General features: G+C 36.5%; 3 protein-coding genes across 6 annotated transcripts; 2 read left to right on the forward strand and 1 right to left on the reverse strand.

Annotated features, from left to right (window-relative positions):
- The first annotated feature begins 1,746 nt into the window (after nucleotides 1-1,746).
- Nucleotides 1,747-14,862, forward strand: LOC131434852 (differentially expressed in FDCP 6-like). 4 transcript variants are annotated; one of them, XM_058602059.1, is made up of 5 exons: nucleotides 1,747-1,877; nucleotides 12,195-12,537; nucleotides 12,742-12,930; nucleotides 12,996-14,249; nucleotides 14,543-14,862. In XM_058602059.1, exons 2-5 carry the CDS (start codon nucleotides 12,439-12,441, stop codon nucleotides 14,642-14,644), a joined length of 1,644 nt encoding a protein of 547 aa, XP_058458042.1. In that variant the 5' UTR covers nucleotides 1,747-1,877; nucleotides 12,195-12,438; the 3' UTR covers nucleotides 14,645-14,862. The 4 variants fall into 4 exon arrangements, with proteins under 4 accessions (XP_058458042.1, XP_058458041.1, XP_058458040.1 ...); XM_058602058.1 differs by having other exon boundaries at nucleotides 1,842-2,225; nucleotides 11,721-12,537; XM_058602057.1 differs by having other exon boundaries at nucleotides 1,842-2,225.
- Nucleotides 14,863-14,943: 81 nt separating this feature from the next.
- LOC131434853 (dynein regulatory complex subunit 2) lies at nucleotides 14,944-19,398 on the reverse strand. Its single transcript, XM_058602060.1, has 3 exons — nucleotides 19,143-19,398; nucleotides 17,242-17,718; nucleotides 14,944-15,923 (listed from the first exon to the last, which is right to left on the reverse strand). Exons 1-3 carry the CDS (start codon nucleotides 19,281-19,283, stop codon nucleotides 14,946-14,948), a joined length of 1,596 nt encoding a protein of 531 aa, XP_058458043.1. The 5' UTR covers nucleotides 19,284-19,398; the 3' UTR covers nucleotides 14,944-14,945.
- Nucleotides 15,889-17,236, forward strand: LOC131434854 (general odorant-binding protein 71). Its single transcript, XM_058602061.1, has one exon. The coding sequence runs from the start codon at nucleotides 16,204-16,206 to the stop codon at nucleotides 17,047-17,049; it is 846 nt and encodes a 281-aa protein (XP_058458044.1). The 5' UTR covers nucleotides 15,889-16,203; the 3' UTR covers nucleotides 17,050-17,236.
- Nucleotides 19,399-27,453: the final 8,055 nt, after the last annotated feature.

The raw sequence follows: 27,453 nt of genomic DNA on the forward strand, positions 1-27,453 counted from the left end.
TTATTGATTCAGTTTCATTTTTATTTGTTCATTCGGATGTCTATGCGTCATCAAACTAATGACTTTTGTTTTATCTTTATTGAAGATTGGCCGAAGGAACCATTTCAACTAAGAACTTTGTCTGTTACCATACGCCTAAAAGTTTAGATATACGATGGTTGGACGTTTCAATTTTTCATTTTCATAGTAATCTATATCTGGGACTTAAAAGGCTCAGGGTCTTCGTTTTCTAGTGGAAATGAGTGCAGCACGAATGTATGTGAAAAAACACTTGATTCGGTCAATCGTGATTTAATTGAAGTCTACTTGGGAAAGAATGTGGCATTCACATGAAATTCACACATAATCTAGCGAGAAATATGTATCTTATCGCTTTAATGTGCATTTTAAATGAATGTCACATGAGTTATAAGTTAAGCGAATTTTTTATGAATTCATTTAAATACATTGTACATGATACCAACATGCAAAGTTTTATCAGCAAGGTAATCTGATACAGTTCATTCATACAACATTGTTATTTAACTGTGTAGAATAAATTATTTTCGAAATCTTTCGAAAATGTACACCTATACCCACTGAGAAATGGGGTCATTCGTTGGACCAACTGTGGAACGTATTGGACCAACGAAGGACTTCCGTTGAACGTTTTTTCTTACCGAGTAGCTAGCTCGGAAGGAACCCTAACCCCCTTACTAAGTAACCTGTTCTCACATACTAACCACGCATTTCGATTTTAACCCAAATGAAGTCCGTCTAGTTCTACCTGCGTTTACGTGATTCGTTGTAGACCCCAAAAAAGCTACGTTGTTATTCTACATCCTACTTATCGTCGAGACAGAAAGTGTCTCTGCTCTACCGGTCTCACGTCGTCTGTATGCACCCAGGTGAATGACGAATAAACTTGCTTATGATTCAACAGTGCATTGTATGGATATCGACAGGCTAGGGATGGCGAAAAACAAAACAATGCACATGATTTGCCGAAGAGAAATTGAAACATTATTGCTTTCGATTTATTGAGTAATAATATTGTTTTATTCATTTATTGGTCAGTATATTCCACACTTTAAGCTTTTTTCCAATCGTACAATGTAAGGATGCAAAGCGAATGCTCTGAATAGTTAAGCGCATTATTTGAACAATTCAGTTAAATTTGACAGCTAAGATATTGTTAATTAGGTCAAAAATATTAATTTTCAGAACTCGATCATTTGGAGAATGTTGTGAGAAAAAAGCTGGGAGAGAAAAATTATATGCTTCAAATTCGAACTCAGAATCCGGAAATACTACAAAGCACGTCGTATGAGTCAAAATATTTGTTAGAGTGCAAATGATTCTATTCATATGACCATACATCAGAGAGACGTTCAGATGCATGTAATATCGTACTATGATGACCATGGAAGCTTCTTTGTTCTGTACACAAAATGGGTCGTCGGAATTCGATACCTGATTTCAGAATTGAAGTTAAACCTAACACGTGGAAATATTATTTCTGTCAGATAGTTGGACTTGGGATATGTTAAACACACACAATACTCAGTATGCCTATCGTTTTAAATTTAATAATTAATTCCGCAAAAAGCTATTTTTTGACTTACGTACTTACGAAAAAATATTGGATCATGGAAGCGACAAATCAAATCCTTTTATTTTTAAGCACCACTAAGGTTGCTGCTCGATAAGGTCTTTGTCGGCACAAACCGCGCTTGTCGTAATTGTTTGTGGACGCTCTCGGTGTTGGCTCTCCGTTGTAATCGGTCGACGCACGGTGAATGGTTTTGGATGACTCAAAAGTTTACCGCTCAACGTTTTGGTTTAGTATCGTTTCAGGTTCGACCGCGTGCGCAAGCTTATTTTTTGTGGCTTTAAAGGTAGCGTAAAGTTAAAGGATTTGAAGTATCTGGTCGAATCAAGTGTTTGTTTCATGATACAGATTATTTATTCTACATTGGATCCAAGTGACCTTATGTGTTAAATCGTGTGTAAAACATAATGTTAACGAATGATCGGGCTTTGTTCTCTTATGTCGGTACCGTCAAACAAGTGTGTTTTTAGATTGCACTGTTCGTGTTAACAGAACTATTCACTGAATTTTTGGAACAGCTACTGTTTGGCTATGGAAACGCAACTGCGTTTACATTCTTTTCTATTTCAATCCTAAGTGGATGTGTTTACCTATCTGACGTTTTCAATAAAATAAGTGGATCTAAAGGTTCAAGGTATGTTGCGATATGCTCGGTCGCTTGTTTGCATAATTCAAATAGATAAAGTAGAAGCCTTTACCCGGAAGTCTATTGCCGTTATAGGGAGTTAACAATCTGTAGAGAAATTCTTTTTCATCGGAACTTACATAAAGTTGAGTTTGATAGGAAGAACAACCTTTATCTTATCACTATGACCTGACAAAATCGTAGACAAAATATACCATAGCTCGCGATACAATGTTCATATTGCTCGCTTGTAGATATTTATTTGAGAGCGTTATTAATTAGTTCTTTATTATATTTTATTTTCGAAGTGATCAAAGATGTTATATTTAGGAATTTATTGTTTTATCAACTACTCACATTTGTACAGAAAAGGATTACTGCTATATTCTAATTTCAGTTTTAATTATTTTCTTATGACCCTGAAGATCCGTTCTGGTGATGTAGAAACTTAACAGAATGTCAACAATCATGCATCAAATTGCACACTATACCTCTATACTTCACTGAAATCGACGCAAGAGGTCAATCGCTTCTTTGCGTTGATGACGTTTCAATGAACTTCAGCTGCCAAGAGTGTTGAGAATTTCAAGGACCCACCGTGCGGTTTGTGCAACCTCAAACCGTTCCGTTGAACTCTCCGCTCAACGTATCCGTGATCGCTCGATGTGCGATCGCAGCGGACCGTTTATTTTGTAGCACTTTGCCGTCTCTGATGCTGGATCGAATACGATAAATACCGGCAGTCGCCAACAAGTCGGCATTCGCATCTCGTACGGTGCCAACTTCCTTTTTGGTCACCGACACATACGCGGGTGATGAATTTTTGTACATCCACAAACCGGGTGTGATCATTGGCAGTCACTAAATTCACAACATTAACAGCTTCTGAATGTTTTGTAAAAAAAATAACAGACAGAGCTTGCGTGTCAGAACTGAGTACATTTATCATTCAGTAACTTTTCGTGTTTGTACGAAGCTGTTTGTGAAGATTCTGTACTGGTCTGGTCATTCATTTTTTATAGATTGTCTTGACCAGCAATGTGAACTGATTACTCACATTGGGCATAGGAGCAGTCTTATTTATACGATATGTCATATGAATATCCAATGAGTAGAGTTTTATGGCGAGGCGAACCGGAATGACATAAACTGAGTGTAATGAAGTCACGTTTTGTTTTCTTGCTGCAAACAAAGCTTTGAACTCGATATGCTTTGAATTCTAGTACCATGGTAATCCAATCGAATTTCGCAGATAAAACACGAAGTATTTCATCTCAGCAGAAACGGAACTGATGAGTAAAAATGAATAATTCATGTTGATTAATGCTTAATTGTGTGCCATATGAATAAAAAGTTTATAAAACTAATTCTGTACATTTCTGGAAATTGGTATTCGGTTACAAATTGCTGAAGCCCTTTTGCATGTAAACAACTTTTTTTTTCTTTATTTATTTTCTCATTCGATTCTTGTGGAGGGACAAATATAAACCGATTACCATAAAGTTAGGTTAAATAAACTTCGATCCAATAGAATTCAAACCAACTTCGATACCCCGAGAAAGCGCCGAAATAGTGGCGGATTAAATCAAATATTGTACAGTTTCGATAGCCTAGCGTGAATATCACCGAAAATATCGGAACCATACCCGATCACATGCACATAACAAAATCAAAACACAAGTATATCAACAGTTGATATGTATAACAATTTGTGTATTCCTAAAAGGATTAACAAATGAAAACAGCTGAAAGTTAAAACTTATGATAACAATATAATAACAAAATCAGTTATGAGGTTTAATTTTCATTTGCAAAACTCATGATAAAGTTGGTTAATTGAAAAAATGAGTTCTTCCATTGCTTCATATCGAAATATAATGATCAGAATTTCAAAAGACTAAAAAAAGAAACCGGATCACTAAATAAATTATTCATTTAATAAAAAAATATTCAACAATTTTGGATTGAAACGATACTAAAAGTGAGCTGTGATATACGCCTTTATACTGAATAACGTCGTATCGATTTTACGATCGTAACCAATAACAGGTGATGGTAACCAAAAGACTTTTCATTTGAATTTTAGTTAACCATCTCTGATAAATCGATGAGAGTTAAATGTGGGAGTTTTTGACTACTAACCGAAAAATGTGGGAATTTCTGACTATTAACCGATCAATTTCAAGAAATTTACTGCCTTTTACATGCTTTTAAATAATAATTTTTTCACTTATCACCCTGTGATTCCAGAACCGGTCATCCGATCCGGATAAAATTGAATATCGTTCAATGGGACCAGATTGCCTTTCATATAAATCATAGTTTGTGAATGACTTAGCTGATAGCCTTCTCAAACAGAAAACCCGTTTTAATCCACCTTGTGGTGTAATGATGGCTTTCTCATTAACATTTCATTTGATATCGATGTAAGTTCCGATGGAGTTTTTGACAATTTATTTACAGAGCCGAACTCGGAGACCGTCACAGTCGTTAAAAGGTTTTGTGGCCATCTAATGCCAGGCCTACAAGCTCAAATAGTTAAAAACTCTGTTTTGAAAATTTCGTTCTTTTCTGTGTCGTAAATTTGATGACGATTAGACATTTTGACATATGATACGTTCATCGAAAAAACTATTCCATTCAAATGTTGATTATAGAAACAAAGACTTTTTTGAATTAAAGCTGGTTGATTAATCTCTCATGCAATCGTCTTCTTCTTCACTACTGGGTCACCTCACCTCACTTAAGATGATACTGATTGATGGCACAGCAACTTAGGTTATATGGCCAGTTAATTTTCGTTTATAGTCTTTTTTTCACTGGACTACAAGTAAAAACCTCGCTGCGTGACAACGTGGAGTCGCCAAAGTACAGGTGAAAATCATTTCTTTCTCGCGAAATACTCAAATTTTTACCGCACTAACACTATACAACGTGTTCACCCGTTGAGGGTTTTACCGGAAGTGCATGCAATCTTACGTTTGAGTCAATTGAACGAAAATGAAGCCAAACAAAAACCTGTGCTCCTGTGACTGCTGTATAAGGCATTCAAGTTAAATGGGTAGTACACGCAGAGAAATGGATCATGTTTAAAAAAACAAAACTGTTTGTAGATTTTCAAATTTTATTTATGATAATTTCTAGCTACAATACTATAGAACTTTTTTCTCCCTTCAACATCAACCATGTTCTCTGTTTGATTTGAATCAAAATTGTTGTCTAGTCAAATGAAAAAAAAAAAATTTGTTCCGACTGTTTTTATTGTGGAATTAAACTAACAATTTATTACATGTCAATCAAAAGCAATTCCATATTGATTCAATCTTGATATACTTTCATTGCATGATTATTATAGATTATTTCTATAACTACAAACTCAAAAATGCGGTAACTCTCTCAGAGCGGCATCTCACCATACATTACCAGTTATGTTGACCTAAAAAACATCCTTGTATTCAGCAAGCAAAACAGTAAAGACAACAATCATTATTTTATCGGAGTAGCATAATTATTATTCATGGTAGTTTCAACCATTTATTCAATATTGCATTTTCTATAACACCAGCGTAGTTTGGATTACTATGTCGTTCCTTTCAGTAATGCCTAATCAACACTAACTAGATATGAAAACACACAAGTACAAAGCCATCTATGATCATAGTTTCAGAAAATCAAACTACGACAGCTGGGTCTAACTGTCAACCATCTTAACTTTGCGGATAAACATGACAACCACCTTCCATAAATGGATGGTTATTTGTTTGTTTTATCCAGGTACTTAAATCTTGAACATTCTAACCGGTTTGGATGGAAAAAAATACTTTAAAACATGAAACTCGATCCGCTAAAGAAAATTCTTCGTGCAGTCTAAATTTACTACAGTTTTTGGCTAGTCTAAAAAAGTGATAGATTTGTTTGAGACACAAAAAATGCATCCATTCACTTCTTCTCGCATTATTACGAATCGTCAATTTCATTCATTCAATTTCCTCCAACATTACAACCCATTATACAATTACCATAAATAATCAACGGAACAATAAACCGAAGTCGTGACATAGTAATTTGTCTGTCATACTAAAACGAAACAGAGCTCAACAACACTACCCATGACATTGTCGTACGGTACGTGCACCCAACTCAGCCGAGCTTCCGGCGGGAACTTTAGCACGATAATATTGCCCCACGTTGCATATATGGGCATAAAGATATTTTTCACTTTGCTCTATTGCGTCTTCTCGCCCGAATAAACTACTTGGCGACGGTCAAGGTCGTTCCTGGTGAGCAGTATCTCTTCCTCAAGCCGTGTACTTCCTCTTAAGGGCACCCAACTCTTGTTGCCTCAGTTCCATACTCGTGTGCTTGTAAATAAATGGCAAGCATCAAATGAGTCACGATCATGATCGTATCGGTCGTTGGCCAAAATAAGTCGATTACTTCGAACCTTACTGAATGTTCTGCAGATCCATATTTGGATCGTCAGTTTGACCAATCCCAATCAACACCTTCGATGTCTAACGTGAGATGTTGGGACTCCTAAGCAAACACCCTCGCACATTTCTCCTTGTGACATTCATTAACTGACGCGAATCAACGTACATAGTTTATATGAATCGGTCTGAAAAGCTCGTGGTGTAGTGGTGCCCCCTTTTTCATTCAACTAGGTGGCCCTCCCATGATCGCGATTGGTGTATATACTAGTGGACTCGGAGGTAGCAATAAACAAACAAAATCCAACGCTTGCTCCTGACAACCAGTTTTGCCGAAAGACACGATCAAAGCAAGCGTCAGCTAAGCTGTCCATATCGATATTCGATGCGATACTTAAGCTACTCTGATTAATTTGAACGAACGATTTAACGAGTCGTTTCATTCTGACGTTTAATAACAAAACTAACGGTGGGTAATGTCAAAAACAATAGTGCAAGGTCGACGTGGGTACACAATGGTTTGTGTATAGTATTGTCTACTACCACATGCTCATGAAATTTTGAGATGCAGACTATTTTTAGCATGACTTACAACATCGATTTTCAAATCCTATTTGTCAATAAAGAGAGTCGCCATCTTGGATTGAAAAAAGCGTGAATGTTTGAATAAAAATAAGAATTACAACTAATCGTCTTGAAATAAATTCGGACTTTGCGAAAGTTTCCATGATTTATGAAAATCAATAATATTTCAAGTCAAGTCATTTTTGTATAAATCTATTTCGTGGAGTCAAAACTTGTGCATACATTCTAAAAATGCAAATTACTTTTAATCTAAGAAACAATGAATCAAATAGCCCACAACAAATGTGTAATAAATGTACTTTAGAACCCTCAAATTTGCTCTGAGTGACACTGTCATTTACACGCACACACTCAAAACTAGATTTATGAAAGAATTGATCTGAAATATTATAAATTATTGAATATTAAGGCTGTACCATTTCACGAATAATTTTAACTTTTGGTTAAAATCTGACACTCGAGCGGTTAATTTGATGTTGTCAAAAATGACCCTGCTCTAGAGCATGGTTATTTTCCGACACTGAAAAAAATCTTGAAATAAAAATTCTAATATTAATTCTTTAGTTGAAATTATTTCCAGCGGAAAATAAACCAAAATAACTTTCCGTCCGTCAAATTTTGAAATGGGCCGCAGTTTTAGTTAAATTTAACTACTCGACACCAAATAATCACTCAAGTGTCAGATTTCAACCAAAAGTTAAAATTAACTGCGAAATGGTTCACAGCCTAAGAGTGCATACCATCTTAAGGTTACAGGGCTTTGGAACAGTAACCCTATAAACTATTCTACTAGTTACACTCGTTTGTGGCTTAAAATGGTTACATCTCTGATTGAAACTATCAATATTTTTATTAAACATATCATAATCATCGTATTTTAATTTTATGTCGTATCTAATATTTTCTTAACTTTAAATACCTTTCATAATTAATAGTTGCTCTATTCTCGTTCAGTAGATTCCGATTAAGACATCCCAGTTCAGTATCAACTCTTGTTAACTAAATACAACAACCGTCAAATCTGCCAGAAAGAGTGCTGTTGCTGCTGTTGAATCGAGTGCGGAATTTTTTTATAGCCACATGCACAAATTTAAATAGCAAACACTATAAAACAAGACAACTATGGTGAATGAATTGTCAAAACTCTAATAAATGGGCGTGGATAATAAATTTTATGTTCTAAGATACATCAGAGCTACTTACCTAGTCTCTATTTCACAGTTTAGACACATGTCTGTCATTCTTGAAAAACCAACATTTTACGGCCAGCCGCTTCTATGTCCAGGCCAGTTTCTAAATAATTAGAAAACCACTTTTTCTTGTCGCGAATATGGCGAGAGGCATTAACACCAACGCGTCGAATGCGATTCCAATGAGGTTGAGTTGATCGGAAGGCAAACGCTAAGGCAGTATAATTGGAAGGAAACCCACCACTACCTGCTGACCTGTTCGCCCAGTACGGTCCGTAGCGAAGCTAACAATTTACTATCAGGAGAAAAGTTGGTCTGGCCATAAATCGATATAAGCAAACATTGAACGAGCTCGATCACTCAGCTTGAGCTCGTCAGAGGTTCGCGGATTGAGTAATTATTTGAAGTCATGTGTGACACACTTTTCTACACCTTTATCCAGTGTCAATTTTTTCGTGTATCATTGCGTAAAATTAATATTCGCATTTGGTTAGTTTCTGTACATGGCATTGAAACTATTCTTAAAAGAAGTAATTGTAAAACTGTTTCAATTTGTTTCTGTTCTGATCACATAGGTTTTAATTCCATTAGTACCTTATAAGACGTATTAGACGATTTTTTTATTTTTCTAAGAAGTTCTATTGCATCCTAATCCTTTTGAATATTGGTATCAATTGAACCACAATCGCCAAGAAAGAAAAGTTTAATTCTACTAGATAGAATTATTCCTTCACATTCAGGCACGTAAAGAGCCGTTTTATTTCAATTTCTGTAATTCCGCGATAAAGAAAAAAGTGAGTGAATACGTTTTCAATTTAATAGATGCGAAAATCCGGACTTTTCGTTTGACTCCTTCCAATTGCATTTTGCATAACCTCTTCAACAAATTTCTTCGGTACAAATCGCCAGTTGTTAAATTTCTAGAAAAATTGGAAAAAAAAACTCGTGAAAATTTTTGTAGTTTTGAACATAGAAATGTAAAAAAAAAATTCTCTTCAAAAACCACTCAATAACTTGTATTTAATTGTCCTTTTGACGAATATCACGTATTTCTCATAGAAAATTATTTTTTATTATGAAAATGTTAAATAAATTTATATGATTCTTGTGAAAAATTGCAAAGAAAATACGAGGTCTGTTCAAAAAGTTCCCGGAATTTTTTAATTGCGCGCGTCTGGAGAGTCCGGTGGACAAATTTTTTTTATTGTGTTGGTACATATGTCCCTAATGTATGGTGAAATTTTCAGCTGTATTCATTGTTTACATTCTGTCTTGTAGCGGCTGGTGTAGACGTGTTTTTTTGAGCTCGGCGATTTTTGTTAGTTTAAACAATGGAAGAATTGAAGAGTCAAAGAATTTATTATCAATTTTGCGTGAAAAATGAAATAAAGTGTAACCAAGTGTGCGAAATGTTACAGAGAGCCTACGGTGAGTCTGCTATGAAAAAAACAAGTGCTTACGAGTGGTATAAGCGTTTCCAAGATGGCCGCGAAGACGTTGAAGACGACGAACGCTCCGGTCGACCCAGCACGTCAATAATCGATGAAAATGTGGGAAAAGTGGAAAATATGATTATGGATGATCGCCGAATCACTATTAGAGAAGTTGCTGATAAAGTTGGCATATCAGTTGGCTCATGCCATCATATTTTTTCAAATGTTTTGGGCATGAAACGAGTGGCAGCAAAATTCGTTCCAAAACTGCTGAATTTTGATCAAAAAAACAAACGCATTACCATCGCTTTATCATGCCCCAAACTCCTTATTCATCAGATATCGCTCCGTGTGATTTTTTCCTGTTCCCAAAGTTGAAGAGACCCATGAAAGGACAGCGTTTTTCATCAATTGAAGAGATAAAGGCAGAATCGCTGAGAGTGCTACAGAGCATTACAAAAAGTGACTATCAGGGGTGTTTCGAAGACTGGAAAAAACGCTGGCATAAGTGTATTATATCTAGGGGGATTACTTTGAAGGGGACCATATAGATGTAGACGAATAAATAAAAAATTTTTTAGAAAAATGAGAATTCCGGGTACTTTTTGAACAGACCTCGTATTACTTTTTACTAGCACAACTGTAGTTTGTGAACATGCAAGTTTTATTTGTAGTTTGGATTGAAATTTGGAGTAATTTTGAATGAATCTTGTACAATGCCTTCCAAATTATGGAATGTGAAAAAAAACTTATATTATTAGGATTAAAGTTAGGTCAGCTCAGCCATTTTCTATAAACAAGATTTCGTTTATTCACAGTTCGACAATTTGGCTGCAATTTCGCGATAAAGAAAAAAGTGAGTGAATACGTTTTCTATTTAATGGATGCGAAATCCGGGCTTTTCGTTTGCATTTTTTACAACCTCTTCAGCAACTTTCCTCGGTACAAAACGTCAGTTTGCAGTTGAACTGTAACTCTCTGACAACGCTTTCGCTTAACGTTTACTCGATAGTTTTTTCTTACGTGGAGCACTAGCGTGAGCCGTTCCCTGGGCACCACCTCAACGTGTTCACTGCATGCCATTACAGGTACTTTGTTTCGTTATGGCAAGATGCCAAATCCAACCAAAACAAACTAGCAACAAGCCTATGTTGCTAGAACATAAGCTACATACGTTTTTAAATAAATAAATTACCACACAAGATATTCGACATCGTCAGCTTGATCTGCTTTAAAATTCATGTCACTTTTGTCCAGTATCCAGGTAGGGGATGTCTTGACGTAACTTTCCATTATCCTGTACCCCGTAGTCAAACTTCGTCAGTATCTTCATGTACAGCTACCACGATCATACCTTCATGTAAACAACTGGCCACTTTTTCCGATGTTTTATCGGCCTCCGGTTTAGGTTTCCTCTCGATCCAGTCTTCCAGGCTATCGAAAAGCGATCTCCGAAATCTTTTATTACGTTGGTAACAGTTGATCTCATCACATTCAAACATTTTCCCAACTTGAAGTGCGGATAGTTCGGATTTACGCGATGCCAAATTCCGCAAAAAATTAATTACTTGATCTGACCAAGAACGAGAATGAGATTTCACATAACTTACAAGACGTTTTAATATGGTGCGTAATATTGTCATAATGACAATAACAACAACAGTTCTCTCTCTCTTTTTATGGTTCAGACCTACTAGTCCATGTAAACCAATCAAAGTTCGTACTGCATGACGTCAAAGTTTTAAGATATAACCTTAATAAATGTAATGACGCGCTGTGCTGTTTTTTACTGTTACGAACAAATACAGAATTCAATTATGCAAACTAGATTGACTGACGACACTGCATTAAAACTATGGTTTATAGACATATAGAGCAAACCTCTACTACGGCAACGCTTCACGATGATTCACTTGCAACCCGAGAAGATGTAAACGATCAATATTGGTGTTAATGTTTGCGCTCATACATAAAAAAAACTGACATAAGAAACGTGCAACTCCAAGAAACAACTCAGCAACAGAATGCAAATATGGATATATTAGCAAACAAAACACACTGTTTACCATGAGAACATTCTTCGCTCGTTACTTTGTAAGCGCTCGTATATCAGATAATTACAAGCTCTCGTAGAGACCTCTTCGATAGTAAAACCTTTATGAATGAGTAAGTGAGGTCAGCGAATACTACAGCAGTGAAATGCGTTAACTCCTACCATTCAGTAAATTTTCATGCGCTTATGGTCCAAGTCAGGTCTAACGAACAGTATCGAGAAAAATGTTTCAACAGAGTGATGTGAATTTTACTGCATTCTATTTTAAATGTGTTCTCTTGAATTAGCGGCGCAATCAGGTTTCATGAACAAGGCGATGATGTGATAAAATTTAGCTAGAAAAAATATAAAAAGCTACCCAATAAGGCTTTATTGTGCTGAATTTCCATAACAGTGATAATCCCAGTCCTGTTTTTATGGTGCAGTGTACGATGAGTAGTATAATTTTGACGTATATGATCAGTGCGATCATACTGAAAAGGCAGTGAATTGTAGTAAATTTCATGAGCACGCGCAAAAGAACAAATCACAATGACAACGCTGCTGAAGAACGTCACCAACAGTATCTGGCACGCGTTCAGTGCTCTTCAACAAGATGCTTCAGGATTCGTGGGGAAGTCGAAGCTCAAGGTACGCCAAATGAAATGTCAAATAAGTTATATGTAATTGTCAGGAGTTTTCATCTATTCATCTACCATTTTCATTAAGTGTATCGTTGTTTGCATCTCTCGTAATTTATTCAATCTAATCTTCCATTCATTTAAAAATACCTTTGTTTCATCTTATGAAACAATTCATCCATTTTAAGATTTTTTTCATTATTTCCCATAACAGGTTCTCACAGCAAATATTGCCACTCTACTGGATCTTTACGGAGTGGAACGTGGACTGGATCATTACCGATCGACAGCGATACTGAATTTTGACCACTATCTGTACTATCTTGGCCAAGAGGTCTTTTCTTCTGTTTCTAACGAACTACCTCTATCGGCGCTACGAAATTATGAAACCAAAATCGACGAGGTTTGTTTTCGTTTCCCGTGACATCTTTGCACCCCAGAAAATTTATGTTTTTTGTTGGTTTGTAGGTCTGTTGGTTAGTCTGCCACAAAAACTTCGACGTCGATGATGCCTATTTCAAAGGAGACGCTGTTTACCAGCTGTTCCGCATTTTTTGCCTGATGGCGGATCTATACACCGATGATATGAGCAACAATCAGCTGACAGTGAAAATTCATCCGTCGGAAGCATTAATTGTCGTCAAACAGTTGCTAAATTCACTCGGATTGGACTACAACAACGAAGAGAAATACGACTATTTGAAAAAGTCGGACAAAGGGTTGGACTTCTGCGAATTTTTGGAGATGTTGAGATTCAAAGACTACAATAAAGTGAACGATTATGTTGCATCCATCTGCGAAGCTATTCGCGATATCTACCAAACCTTGATTATGGATGTGATTAAGAAGGGATGTCTGTTCAGGAGAGGGTATGTCCTACCAACGTTTAGAGAATACTTTTTTGTTCTACAACCATGTGAGTTGTCATACTACAAACATCACACTGATAAGGAGGTTTGCGGAACAATCGCTCTAGACTCAAAATTCATGGTGAAGCCAAGTATTTCCTCCTCAGGGAAAACTGAAAGAATTCAAAAATTCACTCTAGTTTCCGGAGATCGAACTTATGAGTTGGGAGCACAAGATCACAGAACACGACTTCAGTGGATATCGGCTTTACAACTTGCCATAACCTATTCCACTGGTCGCGAGGGTTTCCAACGAGACACGGTTAATCGAAGAAAGCAGCAAAGAGAACTTGATCTGAGAAAGCAGCAAGAGGAAGAACACCTGCGTAGTATTCATTTAAAGCAGCTACTGGAGACGAATGTTCAACTGGAACAAGAAAAAATTGCCCGATTAGCTGCGGAAACACAAGCTCGACAGTTTCAGGAAGTTGCAAGGGAAGACTCTCGTCGAGTCGCCGAACTGGAAGATGTTAAACTCTGTCTGGAAAAGATGCTCGAGGATGAGATTCAAGCTAAACGAGACGAGGAAATTGTTCGGGCATTGCAGGCACGTGTTCTAGCGGAAGAGTGGGACAAGCGAGAGGAACTCGAGAGCCTTCAAGCAGAACAGATGGTTTTACTGGAGCAAGAGCGACAGAAACGGATTGAGTTTGAGCAAAAACAACAGGAGAATGAAAAACGTTTCAAGGAAGCAGAACAAAAGTTACGTCAGCTAGAGGAGGAACGTAAAAAACTGGATCGGGAATTGAAGCAAGCTCGACAGAAAATTCAACTGTCCGAAGATAATAAAGGCATAGTCGAAGCCAAATTACAGGTTTGTGTAAACTCCTCAATCGATTGATAGATTTTCTTTTGTTGTTTGATTAGTAAAATCCAAAAACACAATTGCATTTAAAAATTTAAATATTACTGCATTGGATATATATATATATATATATATATATATATATATATATATATATATATATATATATATATATATATATATATATATATATATATATATATATATATATATATATATATATATATATATATATATATATATATATATATATATATATATATATATATATATACTAATTTCACTATTTGCATTCATTGCAGGCGATGGCTCCGACCTTTAGAAAAACTCCGGACTTTATGATTCGTCGAACCCAATCGTTTGTGGCTTCCGATCGACCTGTTATCATGGCTGTTCCACGCTGATGTTCGACTTCGCTACAATGCACAGTGCCAGTAAATTTGCTGAATAGCTTATATCTTAAATTATAATCCTCGTTACGCATAGGAACAAATTATTTTTCCCTAACGTGTAAGAAAAACGTGCTATTTCTAGTAATATTTGTTGTAGTTTACTGCTGATCAGTGTGCTGCAATGCAATGTGGAGTTGAAAAGAAACACCATAACACTTCGTATTCGAAAACATTTTTATATATATGGTGATAATATCAGTTGCTTGCTATCATAAATGCATTTCCATGAATAAATTGCGACTCGGATCGCATTTTACGTAGACTGCTGAATCAACGAGTATAACTCCGATGGTTTGCTTCGAAGTTCTAACAATCTATCAGTTCGTATGGCATTACTCAAATTACCCTCGATGCAGGTAACTGGTCTACGTTGACCGCTTTTATTATATCTAACGGCTTTGATTTTCAGATCGATATGCATCACTTTCTCTACCTTCATTGAGCTCGGTCTTTTGGCCACTAGCGTTTCATTGGATTCCAATAAACCTCCATTGTTAATGTTTACAGTAATCAAATACTCCTTCAGTTGATTTTTAAGTCGTTCGTTTTCCTCTAGTAGTTGTTGTTTCTCCTCCTGCAAGCAAGCGCAATCGATTTTAGCTTTGTTGAATCTCATCCAAAAATTCTCAAACATTTTTGCCATTCCGAAGGTGTCCTTTTTAAATATTTCAAAATCCGTTATAGGCTCTTTGAGTTCAACCTCGTCAATCTCAAACATTTGCCGCTTCACAGCACTGTGAACGAAGGGCAGCAAACTTTCATTCTCAGTTTCAAACTTTTTACAGAACTTGGCAATCTGTAGAATAGCGTTACCTCGTTTCAATAAATTTTGCAGATGCCTGATGGCCCCGTTACTGTGAACTGCCAACTGTTTCAGTCTAGTTTCGTCCATTTTCAATCCCATCTCCATCTCTTGTTTGATGTTTCTGACTCGATCCTGCAGTTCAACTTTAGATTTTTGAAGCTGCCTTATGTTGAACTCATGCTCATCCTTGATGGTAACTAATTTCTGTCGTAAGGTTCCAATCAATTCTACTAATCGAGTGACCTCACCGTAGTGGCTCTGAATATTTTTGGTATCGTTGACATCCTGATCACGCAGTTTGCTGTACTCATTTCGATATTCCTCCGTGTTGCGGAGATATGTACTAAGAACCTTTTGGAACTCCTTCCATAATTTTTCCATATGTCTCTCACGTTCCTTGGTAATTATCTCCAGCTTAAGTATCATCTGTTGAGAAAAGCGAACATGTACATTTGATTGATTCAGGTCGGAAAAAACTAAACTTGAAATGCATGCTATGAGAGACAACGTGTCAGGTCGATCTGTTTGAGTGACACCCGTTTGTTTATAATAATAGGAAGGAAACGTACATCAACATTTATTGTAGGTACACAGATGACTATATAGATCATGATTCGATGCTATATAATGTTAAGTCCATGGAACGCTCTGACAGTTAGCTTTGTGAAAAGGTCCATGATGGATTACCGTTAGCCAACCGACAATCATGAGAAGCCATCAATTTATTCTTGTGCCATTTCTGGTTAATCTACTGTGTCTATTGCAGGAAAGTTTGACTCTAAAGTGTCGCACCGAGGAGGGTCCGACTAGTGAGGAGGTTCGGAGAGTAATACGAATTTGCATGAATCGTATAGGTACAGATGATTCAGAAAACAAAACTACCACCGGTTATGAGTACAATGACTACGATTCACCGCATTCGGAAATGACTAGCGAAGAACAAGGTGAGAACGAAGCAAGAAGACGCGATTCCAATCAAAAGGGATATGGTGGTGGTATAAACAGAAACGACAGGGAACGCAATACCGGCGATATTCGAAATGCTGGCCGCAATCAACAAGCGAATGGAAGAAACGGAAATGAGAACCACGCATACGGTATGAGAAATCGAAATAACGATGGAATAAACCGGAATGGACGATATAAGCGGCAGTTTTACGACGATGATCCACAGGGTCGTTATGGTTATCAACAAACCGATCGGTACAACCAAGACAGGAACAGGTTTATGAAATCCAACGGAAATAATTCTGGTGATAGTGCCAACCGTGATCGTGCTTGTTTTATGCAATGTTTTTTCCAAGAGATGAAAATGACTAACAACGATGGCTTTCCGGATAAGCATAAAGTTCTGCACGTGATAACTAAGGATATGAGAAACTCCGAGTTGCGAGATTTTTATATCGATTCAATACAGGAATGTTTCCACATGATAAGCATGGATAATCAATTGAAAGATAAGTGCGATTTCGCTTTGAGGTTCGTTTCGTGCTTGGCAGATCGAAGTCAAGCCAATTGCAACGACTGGGAAAACGAAACTATCATATTTTAATGTGTAAGTTTCTTGTAGCACCTTCAAATACACTACAACCATTAAAATGTTGCCGTCAGCATCTTAGAGCTAAAGCAGTGTGCCTTATTAAATATACTGTTAAATAAAAAACACCATTAAAATGTCTCTCATAGCTGCACGGAATAATATTCGTTATGCAATATAAATAATGTCTCTTGACACAACACCCACCGAATTTTTCAATTCATCCTTTTTCGACATGTGATTTTCTTCTGTCTGTTTCCGCTCAAGTCCCGCTCGTTCAGCCAATCCGTAGAATACACATTCTAAATCCTTTTGTAAACCAAACTTTTTTCTCTTGTAGTTGGTTATTTCCTGGTCATAGTTAGCAATAATTTCCTTCTTTTCGATTTCGTACAACTGGTTCAAGAACTGCAACCGATCGTTATGGATGTTGAGAATTTTCTGAATCTTTTCCATGTGAGAATGTAGCATTGTTGCGTAAATTTCCTCTGATTCATCAAGATCGCACAGTAGTCGCCGAATGATGCTGTTTTTGTTTTCAATGCACTCTTTGCACATCTTTTCGACCAGTTCGATTTCGTTACGCAGCTCCTTGCACTTGATGTTACGCAATATGCTACGCCATTCCTGGTTGATTTTCGCCAAATTAAGCCGAGAGAAAGCATCTTCGCGTTTCAATTTGTTCTAAAGGAATCGGATAGAAATTAATTGCACTTGAAACATTTCATGTTAAAAATTTTAAATGATATGTAACCTTCACTCATGTAAGTGACGTATTTCCCAATTCATACAAATGAATGTATGCAGAACTACTACTGCATGTGTATACATGAATATATACTATTACAAGAATCGTAAATCGCATTTTCATTGTGATGACTTGATATTCCTGCATTAAAACTAGGGCTATTGTGCCAAGAGTTATCTCATTAGTAGAGTCGGATACTATACAAATTTTTTTGTTCAGTTCTTGCAAAAAAATTGCTTTTGATAATGATTTTTGCATTACAAAATCCGTATCCGGATTTGCACACAATGTTTTTTTCCGATTTTTTAATCAATCTTTGCGGTTTGTCTGAAAACCATCATTAGGTCAATAAGCGAAACAGAATAAGTAACGTAGGATTAAGAATCGATTTTATAGATGTTTTAATATGGGTGCAATTTGGTATCGAACCCAGGCAGGCTCTGTAAAATATTTATACAAATAAATAAAATACAGTGGAATTGTATGGATTTGATGGATCAAACTGTTCATGTTTAATGTTTAATTAAATGTGCTTATAATGAGATTGGAAAAATTTGGCTTTGATTATGATTTTAAATACAAATGTGTGGTGTTTCCTATTTAAATTTTTATTGACTAAGAAAGTAAGTAACCGTTTCCTACACTAATACCGTTGCTTGTGCCAAAAATTGTTAGTAATAAAAAATACATATGAACGTTAAAACAACCAACGAACCTAAAAGCTAATACCAGTTTCCCGTTGCATTTTTCTATACTATGCATCAATAAATTCCTTTGATGTTTCATGCAAGTTTGACTATCGCATTTTTTCGATCCCAAATCATAATGTTTCTATTATTTGAAACATACAAACAATAATGGCTCCATAATAAACAAACGATAAAATAAGAAGCAATGAAGCATTCTGCTCAGTTCAATATTATAACTTCAGAAGCTTCCATTACCAGAGCATAGTAATCAATCAATTGAGGATAGCATCGATTTTTGTCGGAATTTGCTCACAATAGTATATGACATTACATCTAATGGTTCTATATTTGTGAGTCTGTGTAACTTCCCAGTTGTACTAATCCAGAAAGGACAATTCAAAATCATTATTAGAATTTTATTCTGAATCCTTCTAAGCGTTTTCTTCCTTGTGGAAAAACAACTTGACCAAATTGGTACTTCATAAAGCATGGTCTGCAGATTTTCTTGTAAACTAATAATTTGTTCTTAAGACAGAATTTGAATTTACTGTATTTATTAAACATAACCTGGATTCCTTCTATGTGATCCTTGAAAATGCGTTTTGTCCAAGGTTTTGTGTCATACGTTAAACCTACAATTGTTCGTATTTATTCTAGTGCAATCGTACTACCTTCATGAAAGTTGCAATCAATTGCTGCTTTCGACGGCGAGCTTCTTCTTCCATGTCGGCCCGATGTTGAAGATACCGTGCCCGTTCTTCCTCGGACATTTTGGACAATTTGTTCTTGTTACCTCCTTTTTTCTTCCCCATGTTGCTTTCTTATGATACTACACAGATGCTTCGCATTAAAATATAACAATTTGTGCTTGTTCAGTAAACGATAGACACAGACTGAGAAGCACTAAAATGATTCATGCATGCTAAACCTTTTTCAGTGTTTGGTAACACAAACAGCGCAAAGTTTCTGTGGAAACAGTCGAATTGATTGCGCTTTCCACAGATCCGTAGTGAGCGTTTCCGGCGCCCGAGGCAAACTCTAATACCGTTTTCGTTTATTGATCAGAGCAGCCCGAGAGCTGGGCCAGAGTCGCTTAAACAACTTTTGAGATGTTCGTTTTATGTCGTTTTCGTTTTTAAATTGCACTACACCGGTGTAGCGAAAGCTGCACTGAAACCGTTCGTTTTTGCCAATTGCACTACACCAGTGCTACACTTTTGTCGTGAATACGACTTACTTTACTATGGGGTGCCTTTTCAAAATTTACCCTCTGAGAGAGTGATAAGTTTTTGATCGTGAATATCTCTTGTTGTATCTAACGAATCAACATAATTTTTGCTACATGCCATCGGAAATATGATCACAATTTTATGATAAAATTTTCAGTTGTGTGACATAATCTCAAATAGTTCAAAATTAAACTTTTCTGAAATGTTTGGTATAAACGAGTATCAAAGAGGATAATTCATATGGCGCGTTTGCCTTTCTCGTATTTTGAAAGCTCATAGCTCAGTGATCTGTGGAAGGATTTATATAATCTAACTACCAATAGAATCGAAATTTTTCAACTTAAACGTGTATAGCAAGAGCATTGAAGTATTTCAATAGTACACTATTGAAAAACCTATCTCATTTGACCCATGTCAACACCAGCCAATCAGAACGCGTTCTGAGGAAGAGAAGAAAATAGCTGCTGCTGTACAACAAATCGTTCAAGAAAAATGTTTCCAAAAGTGGTGAATATCGTAGTGAGTTCCTCAATTTGGTCCTTCTGAATGCTAGAAACGAATCCCTACAGCATATTGATAGTCTCTTTCAATAAATTATGCAAATCCGAAATGAAATAATCGACATTGAAATTCTATATGCGGCTATTTTTATAGCCGTTAGGACCGCCCATTAGTGAAAAAGCTACAAACGAAATCACATAAAAGGAAATCTCTTAACAAAAGGCGGGTGGGTAATGTCAGAGACATAACTGGATGTCGTGAATACGAAAACAACTGACATGTTCCTTAACACTTCCGAATATAAATTAGTTGATCACTTGTATGAAATTGTATGTAGAATTTGACAAATATTATTAAATAACCAGTATAGTGCTTTATAATCAAATAATGGTGGCTCTGAAAAGAACCTTTTATGAAAGCGTTTGTGATGGAGAGTGATGAGTTGAATTCGAATTCCGATGGATGCCGCTGACTTCCGTTATCTAATTCCAGGCTGAACTGTTGTACGTGGGTGCGATACTGATATGGTTGGTGTAGGTGTAGCGTTTACAACCGATTATTTTCTTCCAATAAAGAAAACATTAATTCGCTGGGTTGATCAATGATACAATAGGCCTAATTTATTGAACGAAACTATCAATATGCTATAGGGATTCGTTTCTAGCATTCAGAAGGGTCAAATTGCGTAATTCTCTACGACATTAAACTCTGGAACATTTTTAGCAAAAATAAAGAAGCCTTTACTTGATCTCGATTACTGTGAATTTCACACAGCGAAAAGTGCACAAATCTAACCAAACCGTTCTAGATTGGGGATATTTACCTTCAAGCCACCGTTGTTTTTTCATCAATGCAAATGACTGGCAGCTGTGACGCAATCGCTCTTGTCGGAAGCGAAACTACCTTTGCAAACGACACAAAATACATCTGCTCGCAGTGTCAATAGAATCCAAACTGATCCAATTTTTGTTAGAAGCTTTCTTTTTACGTGATTTCGTTTGTAGCCTTTTCACTATTGGGTGGTCCTAACGGCTATAAAAATAGCCGCATACAGAATTTTAATGTCGATTATTTCATTTCGGATTTGCATATTTTTTGAAAAAACCTATCAATATGCTGTAGGGATTCGTTTCTAGCATTCAGAAGGACCAAATTGCGGAACTCACTACTATATTAAGCACTGTTCGGAACTTTTTTCTCGAACGATTTGTTGTACAGCAGCAGATATTTTGTTGTCTTCCTCAGAACGCGTTCTGATTGGTTGGTGTTGACATGGGTCAAATGAGACAGGTTTTTCAATAGTGTACTATTGAAATACTTCAATGCTTTTGCTATACACGTTTAAGTTTAAAAATATAGATTCTATTGGTAGTTAGATTATATAAATCCTTTCACAGATCACTGAGCTATGAGCTTTAAAAATACGAGCAAGGCAAACGCGCCTTATAGATTATCCCCTTTGATACTCGTTTATACCAAACATTTCAGAAAAGTTTAATTTTGAATTATTTGAGATTATGTCACACAACTGATGATTTTATCATAAAATTGTGATCATATTTCCGATGGCGTGTAGCAAAAATTATGTTGATTCGTTAGATACAACAAGAGATATTCACGATCAAAAACTTATCACTCTCTCAGAGGGTAAATTTTGAAAAGGCACCCCATAGTAAAGTAAGTCGTATTCACGACAAAAATTGAATCAGTTTGGATTCTATCGCCACTGCGAGCAGATGTGTTTTGTGTCGTCTGCACAGCTAGTTTCGCTTTCGACAAGAGCGATTACGTCACAGCTGCCAGTCATTTCGATGGATGAAAAAGCAACGTTGGAAAGCATTATAAAAAATCAGCCGTTCTAATGGCTCTAAAAGTTTTCTGAAGAACTATTAGGATGTGTTGTTCGCAAATCGAAAGAAAATATCCTCAGTTTAGTGCAAATGTAGAACAGTTTGGTTAGATTCTTGCACTTTTCGCTGTGTGAAATTCACAGTAATCGAGATCAAGTGAAGCCTTCTTTGTTTTTGCGAAAAATGTGGAAAAGGGGAATGCTTGCATAATTCATACAATTGATCAACTATTTGATATTCGGAAGTGTTAAGGAACATGTCATTTGTTTTCGTATTCACGACATCCAGTTATGTCTCTGACATTACCCACCCGCCTTTTTCTGCACCGATACCACTGGTGTAGCACTCATCAAAAGTTTGGTGTAGCTCTGTGCAATGGAATCGTTTATTGTAGTCAATGGTTACTGTTTATGTTTTCGTCAGTTTTGTTCGTTTATGCATGCCTCAGTGTAGCACTGCACCGGTGTAGTGCAAATTAAAAACGAAAACGCCATTAGCAACCTGGGATCGCTATAGATCTGACTCTAATCGCGTAGTTTCGCTCTGAAAATTTTCTCGGGTGGCACCACGACATTCATGCGAGTTTGTTTATTTTTTCTTTTTTTTATGAGTTGTTGTTCAGGGCGCGTACCACGTGTTCGTTTTACTCGAAATTAGAGTCGCCCGCTTGTAGGTTCAAAAACGAAAACGGTATAAAATATTCGACCCGCCATTTTTTTTTAAACACCATAGAAACATACATTATATTATTTTCTGTAAGGTTATAGCAAGTAACAATTTAATTTAAGTGAATACTTGTAGCAGTCCTGAATGTCACATCATAATTCTCGCAATGAAACTATAAACTCCACAAAAGCCTACTGAAAATCATTTTTAGATCATATTCCAGTTAAAAGTCTGCGTGATACATAATTTTCTTACTATTCATCATGATTTTGATATAAATCAGCTTCGTTGTGTCAAAACGTTGCGTTTGAAATTTGTTTGATGCCATTTACTACAGGAGAACATCAAAATGGCCGACATGGCCTTTCCCTTTATGCATATTACACTTATCTATAAAACGTTATAATTCCTGTAACCCAGAACACATGCGCCATGAATATACTTTGAACCAATTGCATTTGCTATAAGTGAGCTGTCATCCAGTGAACATGTAGCCATTGATGATTTATTTACAAAACTCTGCTATTTATACATGGTATTCGATAAATTGTATCGCATTTTCAGACAAATTAAAATCAAAATTGTCATAAACATCATTGAATAAACGGCAACAAACATCCAGTAGGTTGCTTTGTCCATATTGGGTGCAGTGAATTGTAAATCGAAAGAGTTCCGTACGACGGGTTCGTCTCAGTGGAGCATGAAATTGTAATTTCTCCAGCAGTTCTGCGCAGTCAATGGTGTTGCTTAATATGTCGAAAATTGGAAGACGCTGCAAGGTTTTTCTTCTGCTTTCCAGTGTTGGCAGTTGAATAAGTCGACAACGATCTTCGTAGAAACGAAGATGAACTGGATCGGACTAAGGTAACAGACTTAAAGCATAGCGTATAAAACACCTTTGCACGCTTTCAATTCTCTTGATATGTACGCTGTGATATGGTGACCATACTTGATCGGCATATTCTAAGATGAGATTTTATAGTCGAAAGCAATCGAAGAACACAAACGAGGGAAAGTTATGACATTACATTTCCGGTAGTTAACCTCCATACCATTCATGTTGCCCCAGGGAATAAATGAGTCGATGTCAGATTGAAGGACGTAACAATCCGAGTTAGATTCTATACAGTGAAAGATTTTCAGATCTTTTGCATACAGCAAATTTGGAGATTTTATTACTTCGCAGAGGTCGTTGATAAATAGAACAAAAAGCAGTGGACCAAGATGGCTTCCTTGAGGGACACCTGAAGATATTTCGAACAGAGAAGATATTGTATGGACGATACGCACGAAAGCACTACGTCCAGTTAAGTAGGTCCAAATCCACCGTGTCAGCCAATCCGGAAATCCGAGTCTATTTAATTTCTCGACGACAAAACGGCCAGGGACAATGTCGAAGGCTTGGACTCTCCATGTGATCAATCACATTAGAAATGTAGCACATAAGATTTGTGGTAGTCGAACGTTTTCTTACAAACCCGTGTTGTTCTTCGGCAATTATGGGATGCACTGACTCGTACAGGATATCATGCTCTCGAGTATTTTTGGTAGGCAGCTGAGAATTGAAATCGATCGGTAATTACAGTGTTGTGTCCTTCAAATGTAGACCGATACCAACTTTAAACGACACGAAAGTTAACCCATCGAGACTTTTGCCCTTCGGAACCAACTTTGTAACGTTTACCGTTTCATCGGTATTGAGATTCACTAAAGTGTATTAAAACTTAAACATATTCGAATTATTACTTTGTCATATGTTATATGTTCATAGCATAAAACACTACAAGGGCTAGTTCTTTTGGTTTGTTCGAACTGTTGATGTACACTTCACAACTATTCTATTTCTTCATGTTTCTCTTTGTTTACTTTCTCTTTCAATTATTACGGCATATTCCGGTAATCTCCAATACATTCTACAGTGTAGATCGGGAGTTTTTAGACGGTTTTAGTCTTAATTCTAGGTGAATTGTTAGATGGAAGAATTGCCGATTGGACCGTAATAATCAAAAGAGAAAGTAAACAAAGAGAAACTGTCATTTGCACTTGGGATTTTTTCTATTATTCATCATCATTTAGAGATTATACATACTACCTTGATCAAAAGTTTTCGGAATCACCACCGTGTGCCACTCTCAGTTACCCGATTAATTTTGTTTTCAGGCTACCACATATATCTTTGATATTCTATCAAATTTTCAGTTTGATACCTGGACATTTGTAAAAGTTACGCTGTATTTAGTACATCTTCGATTGTGCGATTCAAAATGGAATTGAATTTGCAACTACAAGTTTGCGTTAAATTTTGCGTCATAAAACGGGTTTCAATGGTGCGACGACATTGCAAATGTTAGAAGAGTGTTTCGGAAACGATACTCTAAAGAAAACTGTCGTTCATCAGTGACACGAACATTTCAGAAGTGGCCGTGAGTCTGTTAATGATAATGAGAGAAGCGGTAGGCCATCGGCATCGAAAACCGAGAAGGATGTTGTGTACCAAGAATTCCGTCCACAAGGTCAGACCGTCAACAAAGAGTATTATTGGTCATTATGAGACCTTTACATGAAGCCGAAAAAACCAGATTTGTGAACAAACAACATCACAATAATGCACCGTCATACAATGTCATCGTTATCCGTGAACATTTGGCTAAAAACGAAACGAATACCATTCAGCTACCATCGAATTCACCTGATTTGGCTCCCTGCGACTTTTACCTATTCGGTCGACTCAAGAAACCGCGTTTCAGCAGCCCAGATGAGATTATGGAAAAATCGCAGATGGTTCAGATGGCCATTCCGAAAACTGAATGTAAAAAATGTTTCGAGGATTGGACCAAGCGCTAGCATAAGTGTGTTGCAGTCGATGGAGAGTACTTGGAAGGAGAAAATATCGATTTCGATTAATAATTTTATATTTTTATTTTCAGAATAAATTCCGGGAGCTTTTTTCAAGGTAGTATGTCCGAGCCCCGACCTGAAAGGATTCATAAGTATTAGTAAGATCGTAGTACTAGCCAAGCAATGATTCTGTACGCTAAGAATCGGTTGCGAAGTCTGTTGAAACAGAAAGGTCAAATTTCACAAAAAGAATATAATCCTATAATAATTTTGCTTTGGTTAAATTTGAACAGCTAGGTGGCGATGGCAGTTTAATTTGAACTGCGTTAAGGCCATCGTTCAAGTACCATTGTCCCGGGTTGGCGATTCAATGCATAGGACGCTGGTCTTACAAGCCAGTTGTCGTATGTTCGAGCCCCGACCTGGAAGGATTTTTAGTGTCAGTAGGATCCATAGTACTAGCCGTGCAATGATTCTGTACACTGAGAATCGGCTACGAAGTCTGTCGAAACAGAAAGGCCAAATTCCCCAAAAGGAATGTAATGTCAAGACTTTGCTTTTCAAGTACCATGCGCCGCGCTATGCTTTTCAAGTACCATTTTTCAGAGCTGTTTTTGATAACACTCGAAAAATCCTCCGAATTTTTCAGCCAATTTTGCCCTGGAGATAGGTGGTGGTTTTAGGAATTTTTCGATGGAAATCTTTAAAAATTTGCTGAAACCTAAAACATACAGACCTTTGTAAAACTTTTATCTATCTCCAGGGCAAAATTGGCTGAAAAATTCGGAGGATTTTTCGAGTGTTATCAAAAACAGCTATGAAAAATGAGTGTTTTTGTGAACTTTCACAATTATTTGGAAATAATGCGATGACATGATAATTTTTTCTCGAATTAACCTTTTTCTGGCTGCAAGGATTACATTCAGACATATTTTTGGAACGCTTGTCATGGAAAATCAACGAACTTCATATAACCGGTTTCGTTGCATTTTGACGATTAATTTATAAACGGAATAATGTTAGTTTTGGGAAGTTTTCTAAGTTTTACACAGAATAAGATCAATTTTGCAATGATCTGAAGAATATCCGTTTCAGTTTGAATGTGTGTAATAATTGTAAAAGATCACAAAAACACTCATTTTTCAGAGCTTTTTTTGATAACACTCGGAAAATTCTCCGGATTTTTCAGCCAGTTTTGCCTGTATGTTTTTGGTTTTAGCAAATTTTTCAAATTTTCCATCGAAAATTTCCCAAAACCACCCGCGCGCATGGTACTTGGACGATGGCCTTAAGCACTGATGAGCCGAAAGCAAAACGTGGAGAAATAGAAATACAATATACGCTTTTTGCACAAACCCCTAAATGTATACAACTATTGTTAAAATCACTGCTAATTTATGTTTTTAACATTTAGGTAGAAGTAACCCTTTTTATTCCTCATATTATTTTTCTGAGTCTCGGATATTCTACCGATACTTTCGATAAATTGTTTCAAAATAAAAATAGTTTCGATAAATTGTTTCAGAATTTATTGAAAAGTACCGTTAGTTTGTTTATGTTGCTGATGAAAGGTGCTGGGTCTGTATAGTTCATTTCGAAGCAAAAGATTTTTTGTTCGAGCGCTAGTACGGACAAACCGATTCGACTGGGATGCATAATATCACCCTTGATCAAAATCGTTCAGCACTTCGAATGCGAAAAATCAAGAAAACTCCGACAAAAATAATTGGTTCTCATGAACGGCTAACGGCGCATAAATCTTAATCTAATTTAAACAGTTGTCCCGGAAAAAAGTGTTAATGAATCATGTTTTGATAAACTAATTGTACAACAAATTTTTACCTGTTCCATCATGTTTTCGGGCCCTCGGGTTGTTGGCGCCCGAGGCAGTCACCTCA

The sequence above is a fragment of the Malaya genurostris genome, chromosome 3, assembly GCF_030247185.1.
Source record: "Malaya genurostris strain Urasoe2022 chromosome 3, Malgen_1.1, whole genome shotgun sequence".
In the NCBI taxonomy this organism is placed as follows: Eukaryota; Metazoa; Arthropoda; class Insecta; order Diptera; family Culicidae; genus Malaya; species Malaya genurostris.